This window comes from Theropithecus gelada, chromosome 5, assembly GCF_003255815.1.
Source record: "Theropithecus gelada isolate Dixy chromosome 5, Tgel_1.0, whole genome shotgun sequence".
Lineage (NCBI taxonomy): Eukaryota > Metazoa > Chordata > Mammalia > Primates > Cercopithecidae > Theropithecus > Theropithecus gelada.
Genome location: NC_037672.1, coordinates 109,908,210 through 109,934,793, shown reverse-complemented (window position 1 = coordinate 109,934,793; position 26,584 = coordinate 109,908,210). Strand labels below are relative to the sequence as shown.

The following is a 26,584-nucleotide window of genomic DNA, read 5'->3' as shown; positions in this document are numbered from 1 at the left end:
TTTTTTTTTTTTTTTTTTTTTTTTTTTGAGACGGAGTCTTGCTCTGCCGCCCAGGCTGGAGTACAGTGGCCGGATCTCAGCTCACTGCAAGCTCCGCCTCCCGGGTTCACGCCATTCTCCTGCCTCAGCCTCCCGAGTAGCTGGGACTACAGGCGCCGCCACCACGCCCGGCTAGTTTTTTGTATTTTTAGTAGAGACAGGGTTTCACCGTGTTAGCCAGGATGGTCTCGATCTCCTGACCTCGTGATCCGCCCATCTCGGCCTCCCAAAGTGCTGGGATTACAGGCTTGAGCCACCGCGCCCGGCTGTTTTCTTTTTTACTTTTATTTTAAGTTCAGCGGTACCTGTGCAGGTTTGTGTCATGGGGGTTTGTTGTGCGAATTACTTCATCACCCAAGTATTAAGCCTAGTACGCATTAGTTATTTTTCCTGATCCTCTCCCTCCTCCCACCCTCCACCCTCTGATAAGCCCTGGTGTGTGTTGTTCCCTCTATGTGTCCACCTGCTCTCATCACTTAGCTCCCACCTGTAAGTGAGAACAAGTGATATTTAGTTTTCTGTTCTTGCATTAGTTTGCTAAAAATAATGGCCTTCAGCTCTATCCATGTCCCTGCAAATGACATGATCTCATTCTTTTTTATGGTTACATGGTGATATGGTTTGGCTTTGTGTCCTCACCCAGATCTCATCTTGAATTGTAATCCCATAATTCCCATGTGTCATGGGAGGGACCTGGTAGGAGGTAATTGAGGCAGTTTCTCCCATGCTGTTCTCATGATTGTGAATGAATTCTCACAAGATCTGATGGTTTTATAAGTATATGGCATTTCCCCTGCTGGCACTCATTCTCTATCCTGCTACCCTATGAAGAGGTGCCTTCTGCCATGATTGTAAGTTTCCTGAGGTCTCCCCAGTCATGTGGAACTGTGAGTCACTTTAACCTCTTTCCTTTCTAAATTACCCAGTCTCAGGTATTTCTTCAGAGCAGTATGAGAGTGGACTAATACACATAGTGTTCCAGGGTGTATATGTACCACATTTTCTTTATCCAGTCTACCTAAATGCCCATCAAGGACAGACTGGATAAGGAAAATTGTACCACTCTTCCATCTTACTTTTTACAGATTTAATTATACTAGAAGGAAATATGGGAGAATTAAAAAGAAAGAAACTCAGAGTATAAGGAAGATCTAAATATTATACATAACCAAAAAGCCATATAAAATAAAAGATTGATGAATTCAACTATATAAAAAATTATGCACAGATAAACATTTTATGCAAGTCAAATGTCAAAAGAGAGAAAAACAAATTGAATTTGTATCACAAAGGCTCACATTTTTTTGAAATGTGAAGAACTTCCAAATCAATAGGAAAAGTCCCAGTAGCATCAGTCTTGATAGATAGTGACAAAAAGCTCTAACATCTCAATGGCTTAAACAACACATGCCTTTCTCAGCAGTGCTTTGCATCCCTTATGGGTGAGTTGGGGCTGTTTTCCATGTTGCTTTCCTTGCAGGACTTATGCCCAGAAGCAGCAGTCTCCTGACACATTCTTGGTAACTGTGGCAGAGGGAAAGAGGCTCTGCAGGATCTCGTGCTGCTGATTAAATGCAGGACTTAAAGTGATACTGATCAATTCCTCTCACAAATCATTGGCCAGAACCTGTGTCACGGCCCTGCCCAAGCCCCAAAGGACCAGACTGTGCCATATTCTGTGTGCCTGGAAGGAGAGAACCAGATATTTGAGAGCATCACTAAGGTCTGTCACATTACCAATCCATACAGCCTATGACTTATATGGTTTCTCCATTGAAGGTCTAGTCAAAGAAAGACGATGGCAGATTTCATTACATTCCACATGCTGGTTATTAAAGAAGTAAAAAATTCCTCTTTTTCCAAAATTGGTAGTGACATCTTTCTGATCAACAGAGTGAATCTGGGGATCTGTGAGGTAGATGAGTCCTTTTCCATTACCGGTTACCCAACCTGAAAGAGAAATGAGCACACCTGAGTATTAAATTCCTTGTAAATGTCCATCAAATGTTTACAAAAATACACACACACACACACTTAAAGAGATACTTCAAACACTTGGCCATCCTGTGGTTTATAGTTAGTAAATTCCTGGTAAAGAATTTGGATTGCATATTCCAGTTATTGGTTTAAGAATAATTAAATATTGGGTAATTATATTTGTCAAATATGACATCCCCAGATCACCAATTTTCAAGGTATTAGAAAGCAATAAAATACACTTTGAATAATTATCAATATCATAATATGGAATATTTCTTTCATGATTCAGAAATTTCTTTAGTGACTTATTAATTCATATACTCATCTGTTCATTCAACAAATATTTATTGAGTGCAGACACTCTATAAAACACTATTTTAGGCACTGGTGGTACCGATTGAACAAGGTAGTCAAAAATCTTTGTACTCATTGAGCTAACATTCTTGTGAAGGGGAACAGATCAAAAGTTAAATATATAACAGAGTGATAAATGCTCTGAGAGTGGAATAGAGAAGGTCCTGGGATGTCCATGGAACCATAACTATAAATAATTATAATAAATCTTACTTATAATTTACATGAAGTATAGGGTATTTTCTAATAAAAATTCTAATGAATAAAATACCAGACAAACTAAAACAAAATTAAAATATTAAGGTAGAATTGAAAAGTAGTCTTATTTAAGTACATAGCTTAAGGATACAGATTTCTGTTCTATAATGACCCCCATTATGAAACCCAACATCACACTTTTAATAAGGGTAAGGGACTGGAGAAAAGGAAAAGTGGAAAGAAGATTTCGACACGTGAAGAAAATGCAATGATAAGAAATATACATCACTCAAATCTACTTGAGTGAAACAAAAAAAGCTGTTATAGATATGCTCTGGTACGAAGCCCAACAGAACATAAACCAGACTCTCTCACTGATTATGTGATACTCTAGACATTTGTAGAAGTTTTGGGCATTTTTTTCTTTCAGGAATTATTTGCTATATATAGTAAGATCAATTAAGTTAACTCCAAACAGTAGCCTATACAGAGAACAATCTATTAAATTAAAATTAGGGAAGCTAGTTACAAAACTTCACTTTACATATAATATCAAAAATAAAAATAATTCCCAGTTTCACATACCTTGTAAATCGACCACAACATCTCTATGATTAGAAAACTCATAAGAAAAATGGCCATAGGCCAAGCCATATTCTGTGGCTTTGTATTCTGTTTTCACCACTTTCGTATTATTTGACAATTTTACAAATTCTCCCAGTATGTAAGGTTCCACACTGATACATCCCTTTATCGTCTTGTCCTCTAAAATCTGAAAAATAGCAATGGGAAACATTACAGCATAATGGTAAAGGCCATTGTCTTTGGACTTGGGTAAATCTTGGTTTGAACCTAGGCTCTGCCACTTTGCTTCTCTGAGCTTCAATTTCATCATGGGTAAAGTGGTATAATTATAACTACCTTTTAGGCTTGTTAAAGGGATTATGCAAGGAAACGCATGTAAAATGCTTAACATGGCATGTGGTATGTCATAGAACTTAAATTTATTATTATTTACATATTAAACTGCTCACTTAAGATTTAGGCCATGAGGTGACCTTTCCTGGAGGCTAGGTTACCAGGACATGAAGTTAGATCATGCTCTGGGACTCTAGGTTGAAATATCAGTTTAAGTGTTTCTATGCTACTTTGTGGAGTTGTTTCAAAGGTTAGAGTTAAGGTTTGCAAACTGCCTGGCACAGTGAGTGACATAAAGAAGGTATGAAATGGATGATAATTATTACGATTAGGAAAAGATGGGTCTAAAAATGTCTCTGGCCAATGAAAAAATTATTGCAAGTATGAATGCACTAAGGATCTAATATATTCAGGGTAGCAAGGCATTCTTGATCCAAAGAAGAGAAAACTCAATGGGAATATTTGCCTTTATCTATTGAAAGGGGTATGTTAGTGAAGAGAGACTGGTCTTCATGGTCCCAGGAGGGAGAGCTGTAATCCATGGACAGAAGTTAGAGAAAGATAGATTTGGGCCAAGTCTAAGAACTTTCTAACAATTAGGATTATTTGAAAGTGAAAGGGGAACAATTATTTTTTCTTGCTGAAGATATGTAAGCTTTGACTTAGTAACCACTTGGTTGCAAGGGGTGAGGCCAACAGGCATAAAATGGGATTTATGCATCATGTTGAGGAGATAGTTTGTACTAGATACAATCTTTAGGGTTCTTTCTCTCTTGGAAGGTACAGGGACAACACACAAGGATAGTTTGCTAAAAATGCTAGCCTGACTATGTGGAACCAGATACTCAGATTAATTGATATTCAAGTGTGCTTTGGAAGATCCAAATGATGTGTTCAGGATAATCTTACCAGTAATATTGTGGATGGGATGTAGAATATCTGTGTGGGAATGTTTTGTTCGTAGAGTCTCTTGTTAAATTCTGTCACATAGTGCTGTGCGGTCATCTGCCGCTCTACATCAGTAAAGTGGTGCCAGAGCCCCTTCTGCTCCTTATAGTCTTTCCCAACATACCTAGGAATGAAGAAAATCCACACAACAAAATGCAAAAGTGCTCTCTTACTTACTATGGAGTGAGAGAGAGGAGATCAAAGACATATGCAAGAATGCTCGAAAGATCTCTTTTTCTGCCTTACACAGTGAATATTAATTATTTTGACTTATCTCAAGATTCAAATAATTTTGTAAGAGCTACTTGAACAATGGAACTCACTCATTCTAGCTGACCCAGAGAGATATTGGTTATAAAGGGAAAGTGTCGCTTAATGTAGAAGTTCTCCAGACCTCTGGTAAGACAAGGGAGTAGCAAAGTATACTGGAATGCACATGGATTCTGGAGTCAAGATCTTCCACTCCCTGCAGTGTGGTCTTATATAGTCAGTTCATCAATCTGAAGCCTTCCTCTATCCCTTCCTTTTATGATTACTTCATTTCTATAAATACTTATTATCCATCAACACCTCTTATGTGCATAACACTGTGCCAGTCTTGAGTGACTCGAAGAAAGTGTGAGACATGATTTGTATATTTCAAGAGCTAATAGACAGTTGGTGTGGGAAGATACAAGGCAGTAAATGATTACATGCGGAAAGAAGCAAAACACTGCTGCACTTTACTGTAGTTTATACTTGCTGTAAACTGGTGTGAATTTGTGAGTAATTTCACATGTGCCCAGAGTGACCACCAAAAATCAAGGGGAATTGCTTGAGTCATAGACTTCAACCAGGGTAAACTCTCTCCAGAAATTTCTGAATCCTATATAATAATGGAACTTAAGGAGGCTGGGGTTTTGGCCATTCAGACTCCTGAAGACCAGAAAGGAAATCTGATAGAGCAGGCTGCAGTATGGCCTCAGAAGGCAGCCTGCAGAGGAGCAGTTGTTGTAATAGAGATGCTATATCAGTGCTTTAGGCAGTTCTGCTATGGAGAGACCCCAAGACCTACAGAGGGTTTGAACTAATTCAGAATTCTGTTGACTGATGCCAGAGGTGTGCACAAGAGAGTGAACCCTGTGAGTACTGGCTACTGGAGCATTTCCTGAACATTCTGCCGGAAGACCTCCAGTCCTAGTTATGGGATCATCAATCTGAGAACAGAGGCCCGTATCTTCTCTCATCTTGTACCATTTTTTTTCTGGGATCATTTTTCTTCAGTAAGGATTTGTTCATGGTAAACTGCCATGGTCATTTTTTCTTTTAAGCTGCAAATGTCTTTATTTTGCCTTCCTCCGTAAAAGAGAGTTGCTCTAAGTATATGACTTCCATTGTCTCTGACTTCCATTGTTGCTACGAAGAAACCAGCTGTAGGTCAAATTAATATTTCTGTGTAGGTAATATGTCTTTTTTCTTTGACTGATTTTAAAATGGTTTCTTTGTCCTTAGTGCTTGGAGTTTGACTACTGTGTACCTAGAAGTGGATGTCTGACTGCCCACCTTCTTCCCTTCCTGCTTTCTTCCAGCTTCTTTCCTCCTTTCCCTTCCGTTCTTATGATTCATTGTGCTTTCTGTATTTCAAGATTAGTGTATTTTGGCAATTCTGAAAAATTACCAGAAAGTATCTGTTCAAATATTGCTTTTGCTCTCTTTCTGTTATTTTCTTCTGACCAGAAATACATTGAACTCTCTCACTCCATTCTTTACGTCTCTTATCCTCAACTTATTTCTTATCTCAGGTCCTCCTATGGTGTACTCTGGTGTATCAGGGCTGCTGTCACAACATGCCACCAACTGGGTGGCTTAAATAACAGAAATTGATTTTCTCACAGTTCTGAAGCCTATAGTGGTCTAAGATCAAAGTTCCAGCGGGGCCAGCATCCTGCTGAAGGCTCTAAGGAAGAATCCGTTTCAGGCTCTCTCCCAGCTTCTGGCAGTTCTTTACTATGAGGCAACATAACTACAGTCTTCACATGGCATTCTCTCTGTGTCTGTGTCTATCTCCAAATTTCCTCTTTTTATAAGGATATCAGTCATATTGGATCAGGGGCCCACCCTACTCCAGTATGACTTCATCTTCACTTCACCAATTACATCTGCAATCCCTCTATTTCCAAATAAGATTGCAGTCTGAAGTACTCAGAACTTCAATATTGAGTTTTGGGAGACACAATTTAAGCCTCAGCACCTGCCCCTACTGCTTAGACATGTGATTTTGGGCAATTCCTTAACATCTCTGTGACTCAGTTCCCTCATCTGTAAAGTAAGAATAATAACAGTATCTACCTTCAGAGGGTTTTGTAAAGATTAATTGAATTAGCATATAAATCACTTAAAACAGGGCCTGGCACATGTTTACCATAATAATGATAATAATCAATAATCTTTTCAAGAAATGTACTTCCACTGCTTACAGAGTCACTTGATTTCTCTATTTCTATTTATTTCTTACACTATTTGGATTTGAGCAAATAATAAGGCCAACTTTAAATGAAAATTCATGGCTTATAGGTCTTTTAAAATATACAAATGATATAAAATTATGTCCTAAACCCAGTGAAGACCACCTGTGGCTACTAATTTTCCAGGTGAGTTTTTGTTTAAAAATTTTATTAAGAACTAAGGCCAAATCAAAAACTTTCCAGGCATTTACTTCACTGGGGCAGGGTTAATGAATATACTATTTATCCTGGGGATGTAGCCATTCCTGATTCCCTGCTTTGTATGAGTGGTATCTGAACTCATTCCCTTCTGCGTATAGCTTTTGTCACTGGCTGCACCCTCATTCCTATGCGGGATCCATAAAGGGTTCAGCAATCACTTAGATCCCTGAACAGGCTTCATCTCTGGCCTCAGGATTTTCCTGCCTTTTTTCAGGCTCACCTGTTTACTTAAAAGTGTGCTTTTCATAATTTACCCTTTTTGCCAGCATTTTTAGTGAGTATTGAAGGCTCTCTGGCCTGCCATGTGACCAGGAACTTTATTTTTCTTATCAGTACAATATGACCAATAATGTTTCCCTGATGGATTTGAGGTCCTGTAGCTAAAATATCCAGCAAAACAGCTGATATAACGTGGGTCCTCAATATATGGTAACTGTTGTTAATTAATTAATAATGAAAAGAAAGACATGTAGAAATCTGAAAACATATTTTGGCTAAGTTTTTCAGCCCCTACAAAGTCTCATGAGTGATTACTTAACAGAAGGGCAAGGTTAGCTCATCTTACATTAGTATACAAATGTTTTTAAGTAATACCTCCCCAGAATTTCTTCTTGATGAAGATGATGAACCCAAAAAGCATTTCTTTGTCTGCCTTTTTTCTTCACAGTCAAGTAGTCCCCCAAATAGACAGCAGTTTCCTGGGCTGTCCACAGTTCAGACTTTTTTGAATATTTTAACAAAAGAGCAGCTGGAAAAAAAAAAGAAGAAAATGAATCTTATTTTCAAAAGGATGTTACAATTCATGAATAAAGCTGATGCGACACAGGTCTTACACCAGCTCACCTGAAATCTTCACTGTTTTATACATTTTTCTCTAATTTTCATCTCTTCTATGACAACTCCAGTATTAAAAAGTTAGTGAGAAATAATAAAAAGGTAACACTTTATAAATTACAATGAGGAATAGCCTTTGAGTCACAAAATCCCTTATTTGTGATGAAAAGGGATGAAGATAAGCATGAAGATTCTATATGAAAGTAGTGGAAAATAAAGAAATTTTAAAATCAGAAAGTCTCAGAGACCATTTTAGGACAAGTGACACATGTTTGCAACTTACTATTATTACCTGGGGATCCCAAATAATAGAAGCTACTACTGATGGCAGATCACATGAATAGAAATAAACTAGATAATTTTACCTAATAGGCTCCTGGCAGCTCTGGGAAACCTAGCATTATATATTCAAGTGCACCCTAATTTTCTTTTCATTGTTTTAGGTTGAGAAAGTTTGGAAATTATTTGAGAAAATGTAGCTACTGTAAAAACATGTGAACTCAACTGAAAAAAGGAAAAGACAGAGGAAAAAGGAGGGGCAGTCTCCACCTTAAAGAAAGGAAGAACAGTGATAAGTAAGAAAGCATCTCTTTGAGGAGAAAGACCCACATGAATCCTAAGGAAGGAGTACAACACTTTGGTTGCAATTAAAATGAAGTAAACAAAAGACCTGTGTCTAGATTGTGAAAATAGATAAATGAATGGGACATGTGGGAGAGAAAAATACTTAAAGCAAGATAAACTGACAGTTCTGGGAAGGGGTTACCTACAGACTGGGTGAGATGGTGACTAGGGTTGGGTGACTCAGTTAGAGAAGGTGGATGGAAATGGAAGGTGAGTTGTCTGTCCACACACAGGATGGGTGACGAATTGAGAGAAGAAAAGAGGAAGGGAATCATTGTTTTGTTTCTGCCATTTTGGGCCTTGCTTCCTCGAATGTATTTCATCCACAAATTAGCAAACAATAACAAATAACAAGAAAGCAGTTACCTCATTGTAAGAAATGTGATTCCAAAATTGCAGAATCTCACAGTAAGTAAGAAAACCCTATTGCTGGAAATTTTTGCTTTTTTTTTGGTGACAATGTGATGTGTATTTTAGTTGGACTTCAAGGTGGCAGGCAAAACACTGGAATACTTTGAAGCAGAAGCTCTCAACAGTGGCTTTAAGCAGAATCACCGGAGAGCTCATAAGAAATAATGATCCTGGGTCCACACTCCAGACCCATTAGATGGAAATCTCTGGGGTGATGCATTGGAAGTTTTTAAAAGCTCCCCAGAAGATTCTCATGTGGCGCCAGGGTTGAGAACTACTATTTAGTAGCCAGTGCTTAGCAATCCATGTAGTTTGTTTCTTCTGGGATGTGCTTTACAATCTTTTTTTAGTCATTCAAATCATTTTTCTGTATAGTAGGAGGGCATTTTGATGTGATTCCTGAGCTAAGAGAAGAATCTCCTTCTGTCTTCCTCCCAGCTTGTCTACCACTTTTAAGCTGTGTTAGACATTGACTACTAGGTGGCTCCAGCCCAGGCTTCCTGCTTTGGGCAGTGACATTGGGCTGTTCCTTAAGCAAGAAGTAGCTGCTGATTGCAACAGTAGGGGTACTGTAGTCTGGAAGTTTTTATCGCCCCTAAATTCACATGTTGAAGTTCTAACCCACAAGGTGATGGTGTTGGGTGTTGGAGCCTTTGGGAGGTGATTAGGTGCTGAGGGGTAGATTCCTCATAGATGGGATGAGTGCCCTCATAATAGAGACCTCAGAGAAACCCTTCCCCCTTCCACTATGTGAGGATACAGAGAAAAAGCGCTGTCAGTGAACCAGAAAGCAGTACCTTCATCCTGGACTTCCAGGCTCCAGAATTATGAGGAATAAATTTCTGTTGTTCATATGATACCCAGTTGATGGCATTTTGTTATAGCAACATGAATGGGAGACAAGGACACACTTGACCAACCAATTGGCTGGCAAGAAACCGCTTAGGTAGACAGGTGTAAAAAGTCCCTGCCCAATAGAAAGATGATATTTAACTAGGTCAAACCATGTCCCCACAGAATTCTAATAGGGATAGAGAAAAATCAGTTGGTTGGTAAAAAGAGTCAAAGGAGAAGATAGATGCTGAGCAGATAATATGGCATCCAGCCTGTTAAAATCACCTGATTGGTAATGAGAATCAGTGAAGAAGATAGATGCTGAGTGGATGAGACGGCCTCCAGAGCTGTTTTCAACCCTTAGTGATGGTTGTGCCGGAGTCCTCTGAGTTTCCTGTCTCCCTCACTGCCTTGTGTGTCCTTAGAGCAAACCTCCAGTATGCAAGGTAGCCTGAGCAAGCCTCTTTACAACCATTAAGGTCCATCACAGAGAGTGAGGGAGACCCCTGAAGCATACATTTCTCTGTGAACTCACAAAGCACACCAGGGGTCTATTCCTTTCATGAGCTTTAAATGATCTACATACCAAGCTTTTCAGAGCGCCCCAACATAGCTGCTTCCTGAGGGGGGACCTACTGAAAAGTTTGTACTTACTATGTGCTCGGTGGAGTTGGCTGGGCTTAAAAATCCCCGTATTCTCTAGTCTCTGAAACAGCCAATCATGCCTCACTCCTGCCAAGAGCTTTTCAAAGTCATCAGGTTGCAAGGTGCGAGCCTCAAGGATCTCTTGCCTTGTCTTTTCCGGCAATGAAACCCAAGAACTCCCACTGGAATTCAGATAGGACAAAGGACTGTCCCCCTCAGAAGAACCGCTGGAAAACACAGGTGATTTCAGCCACCACGCTGAGGATGAACTGGAGTTCTGGCTGCAATTTGGCACGTTTCCAGGCTCATTTCCTTCCTCTGTGGTAGTGCAGTCCTCGCTGAGGACAGGGAAGAGGATGTTACTGCTTACAGAGGAATTGGGGGTCTCAGCCCTCTGACCAGGCAGCTCTCTCAGAGTGCACAGTCTATGAGAGCCAAGCCCATTTGTACAGGGAACATCCGTGCTGTCGAGCAGTTGCCCCTTCTCATCCACCGTGGAGGCATCAGGGTCGATGCCCTGCTCTGCGACTGAACCACCACTTTTACTGGAGTCAGAATTTTGAACAGGCCGATTAGGGGTGAAGGAGCTATATGGCAGCATGGAAATGTTTCCCAGAGAATTGTGCATGACCATGTGAAAGTCTAAGGGTACATCTTCAGTGCTTTCTGCTGTTTCTCCTTCCGGGTCAACCCAGGAGGGACTAGCTTTAAATGTAGGGCCTGTGCCTCTTTCACCGATTTCTTCTCCCTGCTCTTTCTCCTGTCTGTCTTTCGCATCACAGTTGGTTTCTGGAAACTCATCAATTATTTCAAAGGCTTCTTCATCTTGGACTGAAGGATGTGTGCCCATATTCTTGGGCCTACCAGAATCAGAAGACCAAGAAGGAGAACCATATGAGGGTCTAGAGTGAGCAGAAGTATTTCTGGGTGCCATATTTCTGACTTCCTGGATACCTTCTGGAGCTCCTTCTAGAAGCCCTGCACCAGGGGCCAAGAAAGTACCTGGGATATTATGAGGAGGGAAGGGTGTCAAGGGCAACTGTTCATGCGGCTGATTTTGAGAAGGCTCTGCATTGTCATCTTTGGGTTCCTGAAGAGAGAGATCCTGAAGCTCTGAACACAATGAATGCACAGCTCTGCCTTCCCTGTCATTCTCTAGCTCCTCAGACAAGGCAGTGGAACACTGAGTGTCCACCCGATGTTCTTTGCCAGGCTCTTTTCTGGCTGACCTGTCATCAACATGATAATTCACTTCCTCCCAGCTTGCAGAGGAACTAAACCCTGATAAGTTGCTCCAAGCACTGGAGCTCTGGCTGCCACTCAGAGGCTTGTTGAAAACAGCTCCCCCACCATTGCTGTAGTCCGATGGCTCAGTCTCAGTCTCTACATCTTGATCCAAGGAGACTCGAAATACGTCAGAATCGGTCCAGTTTCTCCTTCCTCCCCTTCTGAGTTCCCTCTGAACAGTCTTAGCCATTAGAGAGGAAGATATTCCTGTGTCTCTTTGACAATGTGGCTTTTCTTGAGTAGTACTCACAGTATCTATGTTTTTTGTTTCTGTTTTTAGAGCAGTGATACAGACTCCTGTTTTTGCACCTTTCTGTTTGTTTTTGTTGTTTCCACAATCACTTTCAAATACTTCACACACCGAAGTATGGTGCTGTGAATAGGTGTCAAGGATTTTTTGGAAATCCACTTGCCCATGCAAGATAAGTTTATCCAACCTGCACTTGAAACTCTCTGGAACATAAGATCTGTCATCTAAATTTGAGAAGCTTTGAACTTGTAAATGTTCCTTCACCTGGGCAATCACAGACATAATTTCTTGAGACAGGGCTTCTCTGTCCTGACTTCTGGAGGAAGTGCTGAAATTGTACAGCTTCCCCATCGCTTCCTTACAGAGCTGAATTGCTGCATGGACTGTCCCTGTCTCCCCATGGAGCCTTCTGTGCACTGTGGTGAGACCAAAAGCAGATTTGACAAAGCTGTGAAGCTCCTGTTTTCCAGTAACAGGCTCATCATCTCTCTTGGTGAGAAGGCCAATCTCAAAGGCCTCTTTGGCTTCACACAGATAAAAGTTTTTCATTTCTGGAGGACAGTCATTTGAACTACTATATGACAATAAGCACGTGCCACGGATATTCTGGGAAAAATACCGAATACCAAATCAGATATTGAATTAAAAACTGGAAGTGAATCAGGACAAACTTTTCATTTCTGGAAGACAGTCATTTGAAATATTATAGAAAAATGAACACATGCCACAAACATTCTAAGGAAAACGTACAGCAAACATTGAGTTAAGGACCCGAGGTTTTTTTGGTGAATCAGAAGAAGGGATGGGGATGTAAGCGATTGGCTGACATGAAAGGGTAAGAAATTAGCTTCAATTACCATCCTAATGTATTTCTGATACATTTTGATTAAAGACAATAGACTTGTGTTTGTTGCTGTTGTTAGTTTTAACAGAGTCCATCCATGGAAATGGATATAAGTTTCTCTATGCAAATAAGGATGCTATATATGAATACATCATTCATTTAATAGTCGAAACAATAGGGCATTGGTATCCAAATGCATCTGTGCATTTGAATCACCTGGGCAATATTCTAAAATTAAAGATTTTTGGATACCAACCCCAGAGATTTGCATTTAGTGGATCTAGGGCAGAGCTCAGAAATGTGTAGCCTTTCTTTGTTTCTTATTTTTTCTTTCTTTCTTTCCTTTTTTCCATTTTTTTTTTTTTGAGATAGGGTCTTGCTCTGTTACCCAGGTTGGAGTGCAGTGGTGCAATCTCAGCTCACTGCAAACTCAACCTGCCAGGCTCACATGATCCTCCCACCTCAGCCTCCCTGGTACCTGGGACTACAGGCGTGAACCACCACACTTGGGCAATTTTTATTTTTTAATTTTTTGTAGAGACAAAATCTCACCATGTTGCTCAGGCTAGTCTTGAAATTTTGGGCTCAAGTCATCCTCCTACCTTGGCCTCCCAAAGTGTTGGGATTACAGGTGTGAGCCACCATGCCTGGCTGGAATACATAGTTTGAGAAGGTTCCTCAGGTGATTTTGATGTGCACTTAGGCTTGGGAACCATTACTTCACAACAGACAACATTCTATCCTTGGGCTGAATTAACTTAGCTCCTAGCAGGCTGTCAAAACTCCGACAGATAAAATTTTTCCACATGTGGTGTAGAGTCTTATCACAATTGCCACTGATGAGACACAAAGCCTATTTGAAGGTTAAACCTTTCCCTTCTCACTGATTACATCGGAAAGCACCCTGGGGAGAGGTCCTGTGGGGGTTTGAGGAAGGGCCGCACTCTGTTTACCACAGCTGTGAGCACGAAGAGTGGCGTGTAGGCACTGAAGGCAGCTGCCAGCTTGCAGGCTTCTGCGGCGGACAGCACATGGTGGTCAAACTCCTTCAGCAGGCTCTGTGAGAAAACAGGAGGCTAAGTGGAATGGTGATAATTTTAATTATCAATGAGCAAAAAACAGGCTATGAAATAGTTTTGCTTTTCTTTCATGATTTCAAGGGACTCCTCACCACAACCCATTCAGAACAGTGTCAATAAAGAGTAAGTGGGTCTAAAGACCACAAGGTATTGACTTTGCTTTTTCCCAGCAGCCACACACCTGTGCAATAATTTGGGTGAGCTTCTTTGGAAGATGGTGGCAGTTCTTTGTTCAAAGGAACCTGCAAATTTTGCAGCCAGATTAATTGATTTCTGCACTGCTCTTGGCCAAGAGTCCTTTAATTGATGATTTCACAGCAATTAGGATTCATTTATTAATTCTATAAATATGTACAGAGTACCTCCCCATGCCAGGGCCTGTTCTAGACACAGGAGACAGCAGGCAGTGAGCCTGCAAGGAGCTTACTTTCTGTTGTGGGGGAGGGATCAGTCAATATACAAAACAAGTGAAGTGTATAGTATTTGAGATGATGACAAATGTTCTGGAGAGAAAATAAATGGAGAAGGGGTTAGGGAGGTCCAGGATGGGAGGGAAGTGTGCAGTTTTAAACAGTCATCAAGGATAACTTCAGTGAACAAGGGACATGATCCTCCTGTTTTGGTCAAACAGAAGAAGCAACATCTTAGATTCAGATTACCATCAGCAAGCTGTATGTGTTCTTTTGCTACACTAATTAGTACTGAGCATGGTTACCATTGTGATTGGGGTCTTTAATAAAAATGGCAATATAGATGATAATAAACACTCAATTTCAGCACAGTGTGAAGAGCAGCAGAACATCCTTGCCACTTCTCTGGGCTGGTCAGAGACCTGCACTCAGCTCCCAGTTCTCTCTCTTACTGGTTGTGTAAACTGCAGAGGTTAGTTAGTTTCTCTGCACTGCATTTTATTTTCCTCTAAAATGGAGTGACATAATTTGCTGTACCCTCCTCAGAGGGTTTTATGTAGAGATATATACACTTTTTTGAGTTGTAAAGTGATATATAAAAATTAGCAGTCATTATCATCAAGGACGAGAGCCTGGAACAAGGGACTGATGCTCTGATTTAAACAGATGATGATGATAATGTTTAAAAATTATTACCCCTTTATCATCAAGATGGCCCAAGTTTGGAAACTGAATTTTATGATACTCGGAAAGACGTGAGGCTCAAAATAATTTTGTTGATATTCATTCATTCATTCATTCATTCATTCATTCAGCAGTAACTTTCTGAGCACCCTCTGAGTGTCTGGTACAGTGCTGAGTGCTGGGATAATAAAGCCAAATAGGACCCCCCAGGACTCCTCCCCAGGATTCCTCCCATCTGTGTAGCAGGGGCAGCACTGAGCTCCCTGCCTCCCAATCTCCTGAGAAAGACACCCACTAATCACCCACCCACGACACCATTGACAGTTTTACAGATGATGCCACTCAGTGTTATGATAATTACCAAATTAATTTGTGGATTGTTTTTAAACTTTTCATAATCATTCTTGCTCATGGAAACAAAGATGTCTGCCAGTATACCTAATGACGTGGAGAGGCCCTGTAAGAAAAACACAAACAAGACACAGATTGGGAATTCACAGTGGATTACTGCTCTCACTTCATGGCCTAAAGGCAATGGTTATCCCTCCATATGAATGATTTGCCTATTATTATTTTATTACTGACACTGGAGATGCTATTTTTAAAAGTCAACATATAATAATTGTACATGTTTATGGGATACAGTGTGACATTTTGACATATGCATACATTGTGTAATAATACCCTGACTTGGAGATACTTTTAAATTGGCTGCCACAGAGCTTGAAAGATCAACACATCCTAGGGCAGGTGGGCCTAATGTAAACACAGCTACTTCTCAGTTGGGTTTCACTGGGTGATCAGTACTAACTTGTCCCTACTGCTAGGCCTGAATAACTGGCCCAAGGAAGAGTTCACATCACAGTCTGTATTGTAAAAGAATCGTAGACAGCAATTGCTTACACAGCTCAGGGAAATGTAATAACCGGACGCTTCAGATGATCAGACTATTCCCACAGAATTCCAGAAAATGAAAATGTCAAGTAGGATTGACATATACTACTTGATGCTACATAAACAATTGAAGTCTTCGCCCACTCAACTCAAGAAAAATGATTTTACATATAAGCAACTTGGCCATCTCAACTTTGCTATGCAATCAAGCAAAGGCTAAATATATAATAAAACAGATAAATGAATGGACCAGTAGAGATAAATAGATAAATGGACAGTTACAAATGATTATAAAAACACCGTCTATGCCCCAAGAGTTTAGCTGTGAGTGAGTATGAAGTAAGACACAGAAGGAAGTTACTAACTGTACCTGGTCCTATGCTCATGAAAAATAAATAAAAATAGGAGAGATGAAATTGATACATGAGAAATGGAATTGTATCATAAAGAGATAATCATCTAAAGACAAATACAGGAAAGGAGAAAAATAAGCACTAGACAAACCACCTTTTTATCCGGCTGAGGAAGTGACAAATATCCTACGATGGAGGCCCATATTAACTCTGCTGCTTCATACCACATCCCTGAAAAAAAAGAGGGGCAGGGAGAGGGACAGGGGAGGAACAGCTGGTATCTGTGTTCTTGTATGAGACAATACCTTTGAAAACTAATACAGAAACAAGACTCATTAGATCCTGTTAGGAAAACTCAGGCTTAGATTAGATTGACACAGTAATGTTTTTCCAACTGTAATAGAGACAATTTTTCCATTTCACTGGGAAACAGAATTATTATATATTTGTATATATAATATGTATAATATATGTAGTTTTCTCAGTATTTTTACAAAAATAATAATTGCCACCTCCTGTTAAAATTTCTCAAACCCTTATTTTGCATTCTAAAGTATATTAGCATTCTATAAACTTGAAAAATTCATGAATACCTTAAGGAATGAACGAATACAGTGTCACGGTGGGTATAGTATAAGGTGTCACCATATTACACGGAGTCCTGCTGAACTGAGTCAGGTGTGAGAAATAACACTGGGAACCCTACAGTTAACATCACAATATACAACCGTGAACCTCTCTAACAAAGCTTACTAGAAAAAAAATTTATTAATATTTGTGACACTCCTAGGATCTTAAATGCCATTCTCTTTTCGATGAGGAAACTAAGGCAAGTGGAAATTAACAATTTTAGCCAGATAAAAGAAGAAAATTCCACAGTGAAACCATGCAGCCAGGCTTCGTAAATGAGCTTTGAGAAACGCAAGTGTTAGATGATGGTACCTAGCTTTTGCAGAATCTGCCCTCTGATCTGTATACAGACCGACTGCACCAGGACCTTGTCACTTTCATTTCTGTACAGCCAGGTACCTAAAAGTAAAGAGGAAAACTTCCCTTGAATTATCAGAGATCTTGCCTTATAAATTAAAAGAATTTTCACAGAAGTCTTCATGAGCACATGTGACATCATTTTGAGAGACAATCTCGTCTCTACATTTAGAATCAGGTCCAAACTTCTTGCTGTAGCCTTAGGCTCTGCAGGAACTGACTCCTGTCTGGTCTCCAGTTCCCTCACTTACTCTCTGTCCACTCTAGCTTTATTTTGCCTCCTTGTAACAGGACTGGCCTCTTGCTTCATGGCAGCTGCACTTACCACTAGCCCTGCTTGGGATCCTCTTTCCTCTGGCTTCTTAAGAGGCCAGATCCTTCTTCAGGTCTCAGCTTCAGTGCTTTTCCTCAAAGGCCTCCACAGATTAATTTTTCTACACCGTTACCCCCACTGTCTTATGGTTGCTTTGCAGAGGGTGAGGTGGATCCCATCTGAGGAAAATTTGTTTGGATGTCAAAACTGATGACTCCACACGTGTACCAAGAGGGTATGAGAAGATTTATTGCTCACATAATGAGGCTTTCTAGGGTAAGTCAGGCTGGCACCCAAGCTGCTCCTTTGACTCAGGCAGGGAGTGGTGAGTGGCTTTGCTTGTCACTGTGACTGGGGTGTGGGGCCGGGTAAAGGTTCCTGGAAGCTGGGTTTGGGTGTGTGGATGAAAGGGCTTTTTGTTGTTTGTTTGTTTTAATCAGCCTGTCCAGTGTGAGACAAAAGTAAAAAAGGCTGTGGCTTGAAAACTGTCAGTGGTCAAACATCAAAAATAGAGGCAGACTCTTTACTGCCCCCTCACTATTCTCTGTCACATCAGATAATATTTATTTTCTTCCTAGCTTTGAATCCGTGTGTGTGTGTGTGTGTGCGTGTGTGGTGTGTGCACATGATGGCAAGAGTGTATATTGTAGTTTAGTGATGGTGGCCACAAGTGAGGGGTGCATGGTTAATATTTGGATTCCAAACTATCTCCCCATTAGAAATGTCCACAAGTGTCAAGGAGTTTGAGGCCTCACATCCAAGCATGCTGAGTTTAAAAGTCCAGTGGAAACTTCTCAACTTGTTGATAAACTTGCTAACTTAAATGCCCAGAAATTCAGACACGATATCCGAAGGCTTAAGTTATTTGTTACCCAATTATTAGGACTTGCTTCCTTTCATGTATAATTAAATATTGAAAGAAAATCCATTTGGAAACAAGTTTTATTAAAGTTCTCATGTACCAAAAATCAAATCTATTTTCTGAACCATTTAAATCGATAAAGCCAAAGCAGACTCTTCTGAACTTACAGGCTTTTATTTCCAATCACAATTTTGTTTAAAAGCTGCTATCGAACCTTTATAAGGCCCACAGAGTTACCTGCCTTGACCGTGACCGTCCATTAGATAACATACTCTGTAAGGAAGCAGGCCAATAGTAGATTCCTTGTCTTTGTTTTTTGTTGTTGTTGTTAACTTAGAGAAAACAGACACACAGAGATGTAAGCTGCTTGATCAAAGCTTCTTCATTCATCAGTGGCAGAGCCAGTCCCAGATAGCTCTGAAAACATCTAATGTATAGTAACTATTAAGTCACTAAGTTGTTATTAAATGAGTGCTCTGTTTGGGGCTGAGGTAAAGGTCATTGTGAAGATATGAAAGTACTCACCCGTTGCTCCATTGTTGCTTATTAGACTGCTCAGAATATACTCTGCTTTTAAAAGTTTTCCTGAAAAGCAGCAACCAAATGCCACATGATTAGCTTTGAAAAGGCACTTAACAATTACAAGTCGTTCATGCTCTAAGATGGATATATTGCAGCAGGAACTGTAACCTCCCCTGGAAACATTCCATTTTATAATTTAAAATCAATAATGACACCATCTATAAAACTGAGAAAGAAAGATGAAGTTTTCAGAAGCTGGTAAGGTGGGAAGTTGGACAGTATCTAAAATGGCTATTAGATTCATACGTATGTGATAATTCTTCACATAGAGCAAGGCTTGTGGAGTAGAGGCAAACTTTTCTAACAGGCTGTGCCACCTCCCTGTGAAAGCTATACTTCAAGAAGTGCAATGGAGTTACCCATGGACAGGAACTAGTTATGGAATTATCAGGAAGGAATTTGGAGGTGGGGAGTGAGGAGATTCTTTCTCAAGGGTTTACTTATTTTGTTACTACCACATAGGAAGGGCCTATTCTATGGACACCTGTTGGAAGCACAATTGTTTATCCTTTTAACCAAACATTTCTTTTTCCAGGCACCTCTAAGCCCTGCATGATCTGGCTTCCATGACTTCTTTGACCTCACCTCTAACTTCTTGTTCCTTCCTTCTCAGCCCTCTACTTCAGTCACAGTGGCTTCCTTATCATCCCTTGAGTAGACCAGGCTCATTACCACATCAGAGTTTTTGTATTTACAATTCTTTCAGTGTGTAATGCTTTCATCCCAAATGTCTGCAAGGCTTCCTCTCTTCTTCTTCAGGTCTTTGCTCAAATGTCACTGTCTCTGAAGGCCTCCCCTGACCATCTTATTTTAAATTACATACATAGACATATGCTCTGGCTGTGGTAGACTGTATTTCCAAAAAGACCACACCAATATATTCCATTCTTCACGCTTATTCGCAATGATGACCTGGTCATTTTTCCATCAAGAAGTGGAATCTAGAGTTTATTTCCCCTCATCAAGAACACAACTGGCCCTGTGACCTGTTTTAACCAATGGAATGTGGCAGAAATCTGGGCGTTAAGGGATCTATAAATTTTACCTTCCCTTCTTGGAACTTAGCCCAATGCTCTGAGGAAGCTGAGGCTGCCACATGGAGAGGCCCAAGCAGAGGAGAGCTGAGGACCTCCCCCGAAGCCTCCGCTGGGCCCTTAGCTGGCAGCCAGTACCAAATGCCTACTGTGTGGATGAGACCATGACAGACCTTCTAGCTATCTCAGCTTCCAGCTGACAGTAGTTATAACAATCACCCAAACTACAAATTATGAGACTGAATAAATTATTACTGTTTTAAGCCACTAAGCCATGGAGTGGCTTGTAACATAGCAATAGAGAAATCACACACTTAAAAGTGGAGTACTACTATAACAAAAATTTTGGAGACTTGAAGGGTGTCGAGACAAAAGGCAGTGAAAAAATGGTTCCTGGAAGTTTGAGAAAGGGAACAGACATTATACCTGCTGTAAAGTTTGGCAACATGGTCTCCAGGAGTAATGTGGACTGTAGCAAAATGTAACCAGTGGACTTGGTGTCTAGCTAAGGAGTTACCCAGGAAGGATATTGAAAGTGGCAGTGTGTATCTTTTAGTTACCCAAGATAAAGTACAGGAAGAAAGCGATAACCTAAAGAAGAAACTACAGTAGTCGCCTCTGTCCCCTATTTCCTTTTCTGCAGTTTCAGTTACCAGCAGTCAACAGCAGTCCAAAAATATTAAACAGAAAATTCCAGGAATAAACAATTCATAAGTTTTAAATTGCGTGCCGTTCTGAGTAGCATGATGAAATCTCATCCTGCCTGGGACATAAACCATCCCTTTTTCCAGCAGATCCGTGCTATCTACGATGACCACTCATTAGTCACTTAGCAGCCCTCTCCATTATCAGATGAACTGTCTGTTGGGTAATGCAGTGCTTGTGTCCAAGTCACCCTTATTTTACTTAACAGTGGCCCCAAAGGGCAGGAGTAGTGATGCTGGCAATTTGGATATGCCAAAGAGAAGCTGTAAAGTGCTTTCTTTAAGTGAGAAGGTGAAAATTCTCAGTGTAATAAGGAAGGAAAAAATTCATATGCCAAGGTTGCTAAGGTCTATGGTAAGGATGCATCCTCTATCCAAAAATGGTGAAGAAGGAAAAAGAGATTTGTGCTAGTTTTGCTGTCACATCTCAAACTGTGAAAGTATGGCTACAGTGTGTGATAGGTGCTTAGTTAAGATGGAAAAGGCATTAAATTGGTGGGTAGAAGACATAAACAGAAATGTGTCTTGATTAATGGCAATCGGGCTTGGGCATCTACTGGGGTCTTGGAACGTATCCCTCATGAATAAGGGGGGACTACTGTATTCCATTTTTAAGCAAGATTTAGAGAAAGTAGACACGGCCCGGAATAGTCTTTCCAGACAGCAAGACATTCTGAAGATAAATTTAAAATATTAAAACCTGGGGAAAAGGTCAAATTCAGGGCACTGGCAGTAAAATGTGACCTTAGGGTCAAGATCAAACCAAGGGCATGGCTGTAAAACACTTTGTTAAGACCTCAGACCCTCTGACCGAGCAAAAGAGCTTCTAAGAATCTTAAGGGTGCTGTCCTGTATCCCTTTGGTTTGCAGCCCAAAGTAACATTCAAAGATAAATGTAGGCATTTTCCCCCCTAATTTAATATGTTAAAAAGTTAGAAAGCATTTAAAGGAATTATATCAGCTTGATTTAAGAAGGGCAGAGATAGTTCAAAATGAAAAGAGACACATCTGGGAGTCAAACTTTCTATAGGCATGGAGCAGGCTGAGATGTTTTCACAAAAAATATTTTATGGGCCAGGCACGGTGGTTCATGCCTGTAATCCCAGCACTTTGGGAGATCAAGGTGGGTGGATCACCTGAGGTCAGGAGTTCGAGACCAGCCTGACCAATATGGTGAAACCCCATCTCTACTAAAAATACAAAAAGTAGCCAGACATGGTGGCGTGCACCTGTAGTCTCAGCTACTGGGGAGGCTGAGACAGGAGAATTGCTTGAATCCAGGAGGTGTAGGTTGCTGTGGGCTGAGATCTCACCATTGTACTCCAGCCTACATGACAGTCTCTCTACGTATGTATGTGTATATGTGTATATGTATGTGGACAAGGAAGGATGATTCAGAGGACAAATCCAAGAGCTGAGGAGAACCATTCTCAAAGAGAAAAAGTGAGCCCTAATCCAGAAATAATTCTTGTCCCCACATCAGGAAGACTTGGGATATATGCCTGGCTAGATTTTAGATTAATATGAACTGTGACTGCTGCATGACTCATTTTCCCCGCTTTTGCACAGAAGCGCCTATTGAAATTATCTTTTCCTGAATCCCCGTTGCATGTCAGTTGTGTTGGAAGATAGATAACTCGTCTTTTAGTTCACAAGTCTCTGCATCCCCAGAAATACCTGAGAAGCTTTGTTTGTCCCTAAATGTACTTCAGAGGATAAGATCTTAAGCTTTGAACCTGAACCCTTAATGGCACGAGGCTTTGAGGGAGGAGTGAGTGTATTTTGCACATGAGAGAGATGTGTATTGTTGTAGCCAGAGCATGAACTATGATGAAATTATTTTAGGCCAGTAAATTTGGGGAGTGGCTTGTTGCAAAGCAAATGATCACAAAACACTGTCACCGCTTCTCACCTTCTCTGCTTTATTTTTCTTTGTCATTTATTGCCATAAGACACACTGTATATTTTAATTATTTCCTCATTGCCTAGGTCTCCCCAGTAGAGAGTGAATTCTAAGACAGTAGGAGGTTTTGTCTGTTTTGTTCACTGTCCTGTCCCATGTACCTCTAACAATGCTTGGAACAGGGCAAATACTCAATAGATATTTGTCATTCATCCAAATACATGTTTGAATTGTGCCAGGGATTGCGCTAAGAGCTGGAGACGGAATGATGAACAAGACAGAGCCCCTGTCTTCAAGGTAATAATAGTAATAATAACAACAATAACAGCTACCATTTATTGTTTACTATGCGATGGACATTGTTCTAAATTATATATAAGCACTCTATTGTCTTCATTTCACAAATAAATAAATGGGCCTTACAGAAGATAAGTATCATCACCAAAAGATATGAACCAAGGCAGCCTGCCATGAAAGTCCAAACTCTCCAGTGCTAAACTGCTTCCCAGAGATACCACTATTTCAGATGAGTTGTCCAACATGATATTTTTGTAGGGGACCATTTTCAGCCATGCAGGATATAATTTTCTTTCTTCACATTCTCTTTCTGTCATCAGAGGAGGGAATATACAGCATGAAATAATATCTGCAGGTTTTAGAGTTTCTCATCTTCTCTCCTTCCCTTACCAATTTTTAAAGTTACTCTCCTCCCTCCCTTTCGCTCTACTTCTTTCCTTTCATCCTTCCTTTCCTCCTTCTTTCCCTTCTGCCTTTCTTTCTCTTTTCTTCCCTCCCTCCCTTTCTAATTTCCTCTCTGTTTTAAAACGCCATTGTTTTGTTCTTTATAGTTCTATCTTCTCCCCCAACTTGAACCACTTGAAGACAATGAACCATATCTTGATCATCTTTACAACTATCCTAAAGGTCTAATGCAATTGTTGGCACATAGCAGGCTTTCCACATATATTTGGCCAAAAAAAGAAAGACAGAGAAAGAGAGAATAAAAGAAAATTAGTATCTGAAATCATGGTTTACACTCGAATTAAATTTATTCACATCAATATGTTTAAAAAGAGAGATATCAAATGAAATACCTAAATGAATAAATTTTATCAAAGCAATCTCTATTCTTAAAAGATATATTTCTAATTAGGTTTTGTTGCTAACTAAGAATGGGCATTTAAAAAATACTGACTTTGTATTTACCAACCTTGCTTAATTTCTTAATTCTAACAATTAATCTGTGGATTTCTTGGAGTATTCTGTGTGCAGCCATAATCGTCTACAGATAATACCGTTTTTGTTTTTTCATTTCTAGCCTTTATACTTTTTATTTCCTTTCATTTTCTTACTGCCTTGAGAGAACTTCCAGGAAAGTGTCAAATAGAGGCAGTAATGAGGTACTTTTTTTTCTCAACCTGACTTTAAAAGGAATTCTTATAATTTTTCATCATTGGTTTTGCTGGAGGCTTTCAGTTACTTCCGTTGATCAGTTTGAGAAAATTCCCTCCTATGCAGGGAGGAACTTACCATTTTTCAGCTCCAACTTATCATCTTTCAGTTCCAATTCACCCTTCAATACCTGCTTTGTGATCATGCGGATGGATCTGGTAAGCATTTCTCCTTTGCCAGCTAGCAAGATGGTAAGGATGGTAAGCCTTGTCATCGTGGGTGTGGAAGGATGCTGCATGGCAAGGGTGCTTCTCATCCTGACTTGATGTGCTTCTCTGGCCAGGCCACTGTGGGTACCACTTCCTCAATGCCCGACTCCTACAGCACAGGCTTTCATAGCTTTCCCTGTGCCTGACTCCTGCAACACAGGTGATTTCTGTAGCATGTCTCCTCAGTGTGCAGTGGTCAGTCGAACCCAGCAGTCAGTCCTCCCAGCTGACTTTACAGTGAAGTGCTGTCAGTTAGGCTCCTGTGGTCACCAGTTTCCCGGGCACTCTGTAAAGGCAGCTTTGTGAGTTCTAAGGCACAGCGCCTCCCTGTGGACGGTTTCCCCCAACACTCAGAAGGTGGGTTTCTAGTGAGTTCTGCCAGCATGGAACCTTGGTGACTTCTCTGCCATGCAGCGAGCCATGTCTGTACCTTCTCCAACAAGGTCTTGATCTCAGCCATGGTGTGTGTATGAGGGCCAGGAGCTCTTTTTTAGGTGTTCTATCTGAGTCCAAGGAATAGTGGCTATACCTTGTAACTGCTATCTTGCACTCTTTAGAGTTCTTTAGAGTTCTCTTTACTTTTCACTAGCCAAGCTCTCATTATTACTCTAATCCCCTGAAATAGTAATTCTTTGTATCAAATTTTCCTTGTTCAAATTACTGTGTGGTTTCTGTTACCTGATTACATTTCTATCCCTAGTTTGCATTTTTAACCTAAGTTGGTTGAAAATTTTATTAACTTTAAAAAATCTATTTAGGTGAATGCATACTTTTTCTTCTTTATTCTGTGCATGTGGTGCACTAAATGAATAGATTAAAAAATATTTAACTATCAGCCAGGCATGGTGACTCATGCCTATAATCCCAGGACTTTGGGAAGCTGAGGCAGGAAGATAGCTTGAGCCCAGGAATTCAAGACCAACCTGGGCAACATAGAGAGACCTCATCTCTACAGAAAATAAAAAAGTTAGCTGGGCATGGTGGCACGTGCCTGTAGTCCCAGCTGCTTGGGAGGCTAAAGTGGGAGGACTGCTTGGGCTTGGAAGGTTGAGGCTGCAGTGACCCATGATTGCACCACTGCACTCTGGCCTGGGTAACAGAGTGAGATCGTGTCCCCCACCCCTCCAAAAAAAAACACAACAAAATAAAACCCACTATCCTTATATATCTGGAATAAACCTTCCTTGATTGTAATGCATTATTAATTTAATATAATGTTGGTCAATTTGGTAATATTTTAAGATTTTTTGCACCTTATTAATTATATAAGTGATATTGCCATATAATTTCCTTTTATTTTAATCTTACATGGCTAATGTATTTACCACATTTTTTTTTTTTTTTTTTACTTTATAAAGAAAAAGAGATTTAATGGACTCACAGTTCCACATGGCTGGGAAAGCCTCACAATCATGGCAGAAGGAGAAGGAGGAGCAATGGCATGTTTTACATGGTGGGAGGCAAGAGAGCATGTGCAGGGGAACTGCCCTTTATAAAACCATCAAATCTCATGAAAACTCATTCACTATCATGAGAACAGCATGGGAAAATCCTGCCCCCATAATTCAATCACCTTCCACCGGGTTCCTGCTGTGACACATTGGGATTATGGGAACTATAATTCAAGATGACATTTGACTGGGGACACAGCCCAACCCTATCAACCTAGGTGTAGAATTACTGTCATGTAATAACACAACGTTTCACTTTTTGAAGAACTGCCAAATTGTTTTCCAAAGTGGCTGCACCATTTTACATTCCACTAGCAGTGTATGAGGGTTCTAATTTCCCTACATCCTCACTGATACTTACTGTCTTTTTGATTATAGTGACTGTAAGGTGATATCTCATTGTGGTTTTGATTTACATTTTTCGAATGACTAATGGTGTCATATTTATTCTTTTTTTTATTATTATACTTTAAGTTGTAGGGTACATGTGCACAACGTGCAGGTTTGTTACATATGTATACGTGTGCCATGTTGGTGTGCTGCATCCATCAACTCGTCAGCACCCATCAACTCGTCCTTTACATCAGGTATAACTCCCAATGCCACCCCTCCCCCCTCCCCCCTCCCCATAATAGGCCCCAGTACCACATTCTTTAGTCATCATCTTTTTTTACTCTCCACTTCTTCATTCTAAGTTCAATTTTCTCCTTAGAAAAATGCATCCTTTAGTGTGTATGTGAGTGTGTGTGTGAATGAGAAAGAGCTGTCTTAAGAATAATTCATTTTTAGTCAATCA

At 40.3% G+C, this 26,584-nt stretch overlaps 1 protein-coding gene across 1 annotated transcript in view; it reads right to left on the bottom strand.

Moving 5' to 3' along the window:
- Positions 1-1,253: 1,253 nt before the first annotated feature.
- The window catches only part of ALPK1 (alpha kinase 1), a 142,708-nt gene continuing 117,377 nt past the window's right edge, over positions 1,254-26,584 (bottom strand). The window contains exons 6-15 of the mRNA XM_025386029.1: positions 18,979-19,038; positions 17,234-17,320; positions 16,446-16,522; positions 15,406-15,501; positions 13,825-13,929; positions 10,500-12,633; positions 7,737-7,890; positions 4,399-4,561; positions 3,157-3,343; positions 1,254-1,989 (exon numbers count right to left, since the gene is read on the bottom strand). Coding sequence (XP_025241814.1) covers positions 1,790-1,989; positions 3,157-3,343; positions 4,399-4,561; positions 7,737-7,890; positions 10,500-12,633; positions 13,825-13,929; positions 15,406-15,501; positions 16,446-16,522; positions 17,234-17,320; positions 18,979-19,038 — 3,263 coding nt within the window. The 3' untranslated portion in view covers positions 1,254-1,789. The remainder of the gene's footprint in view (positions 1,990-3,156; positions 3,344-4,398; positions 4,562-7,736; positions 7,891-10,499; positions 12,634-13,824; positions 13,930-15,405; positions 15,502-16,445; positions 16,523-17,233; positions 17,321-18,978; positions 19,039-26,584) is intronic.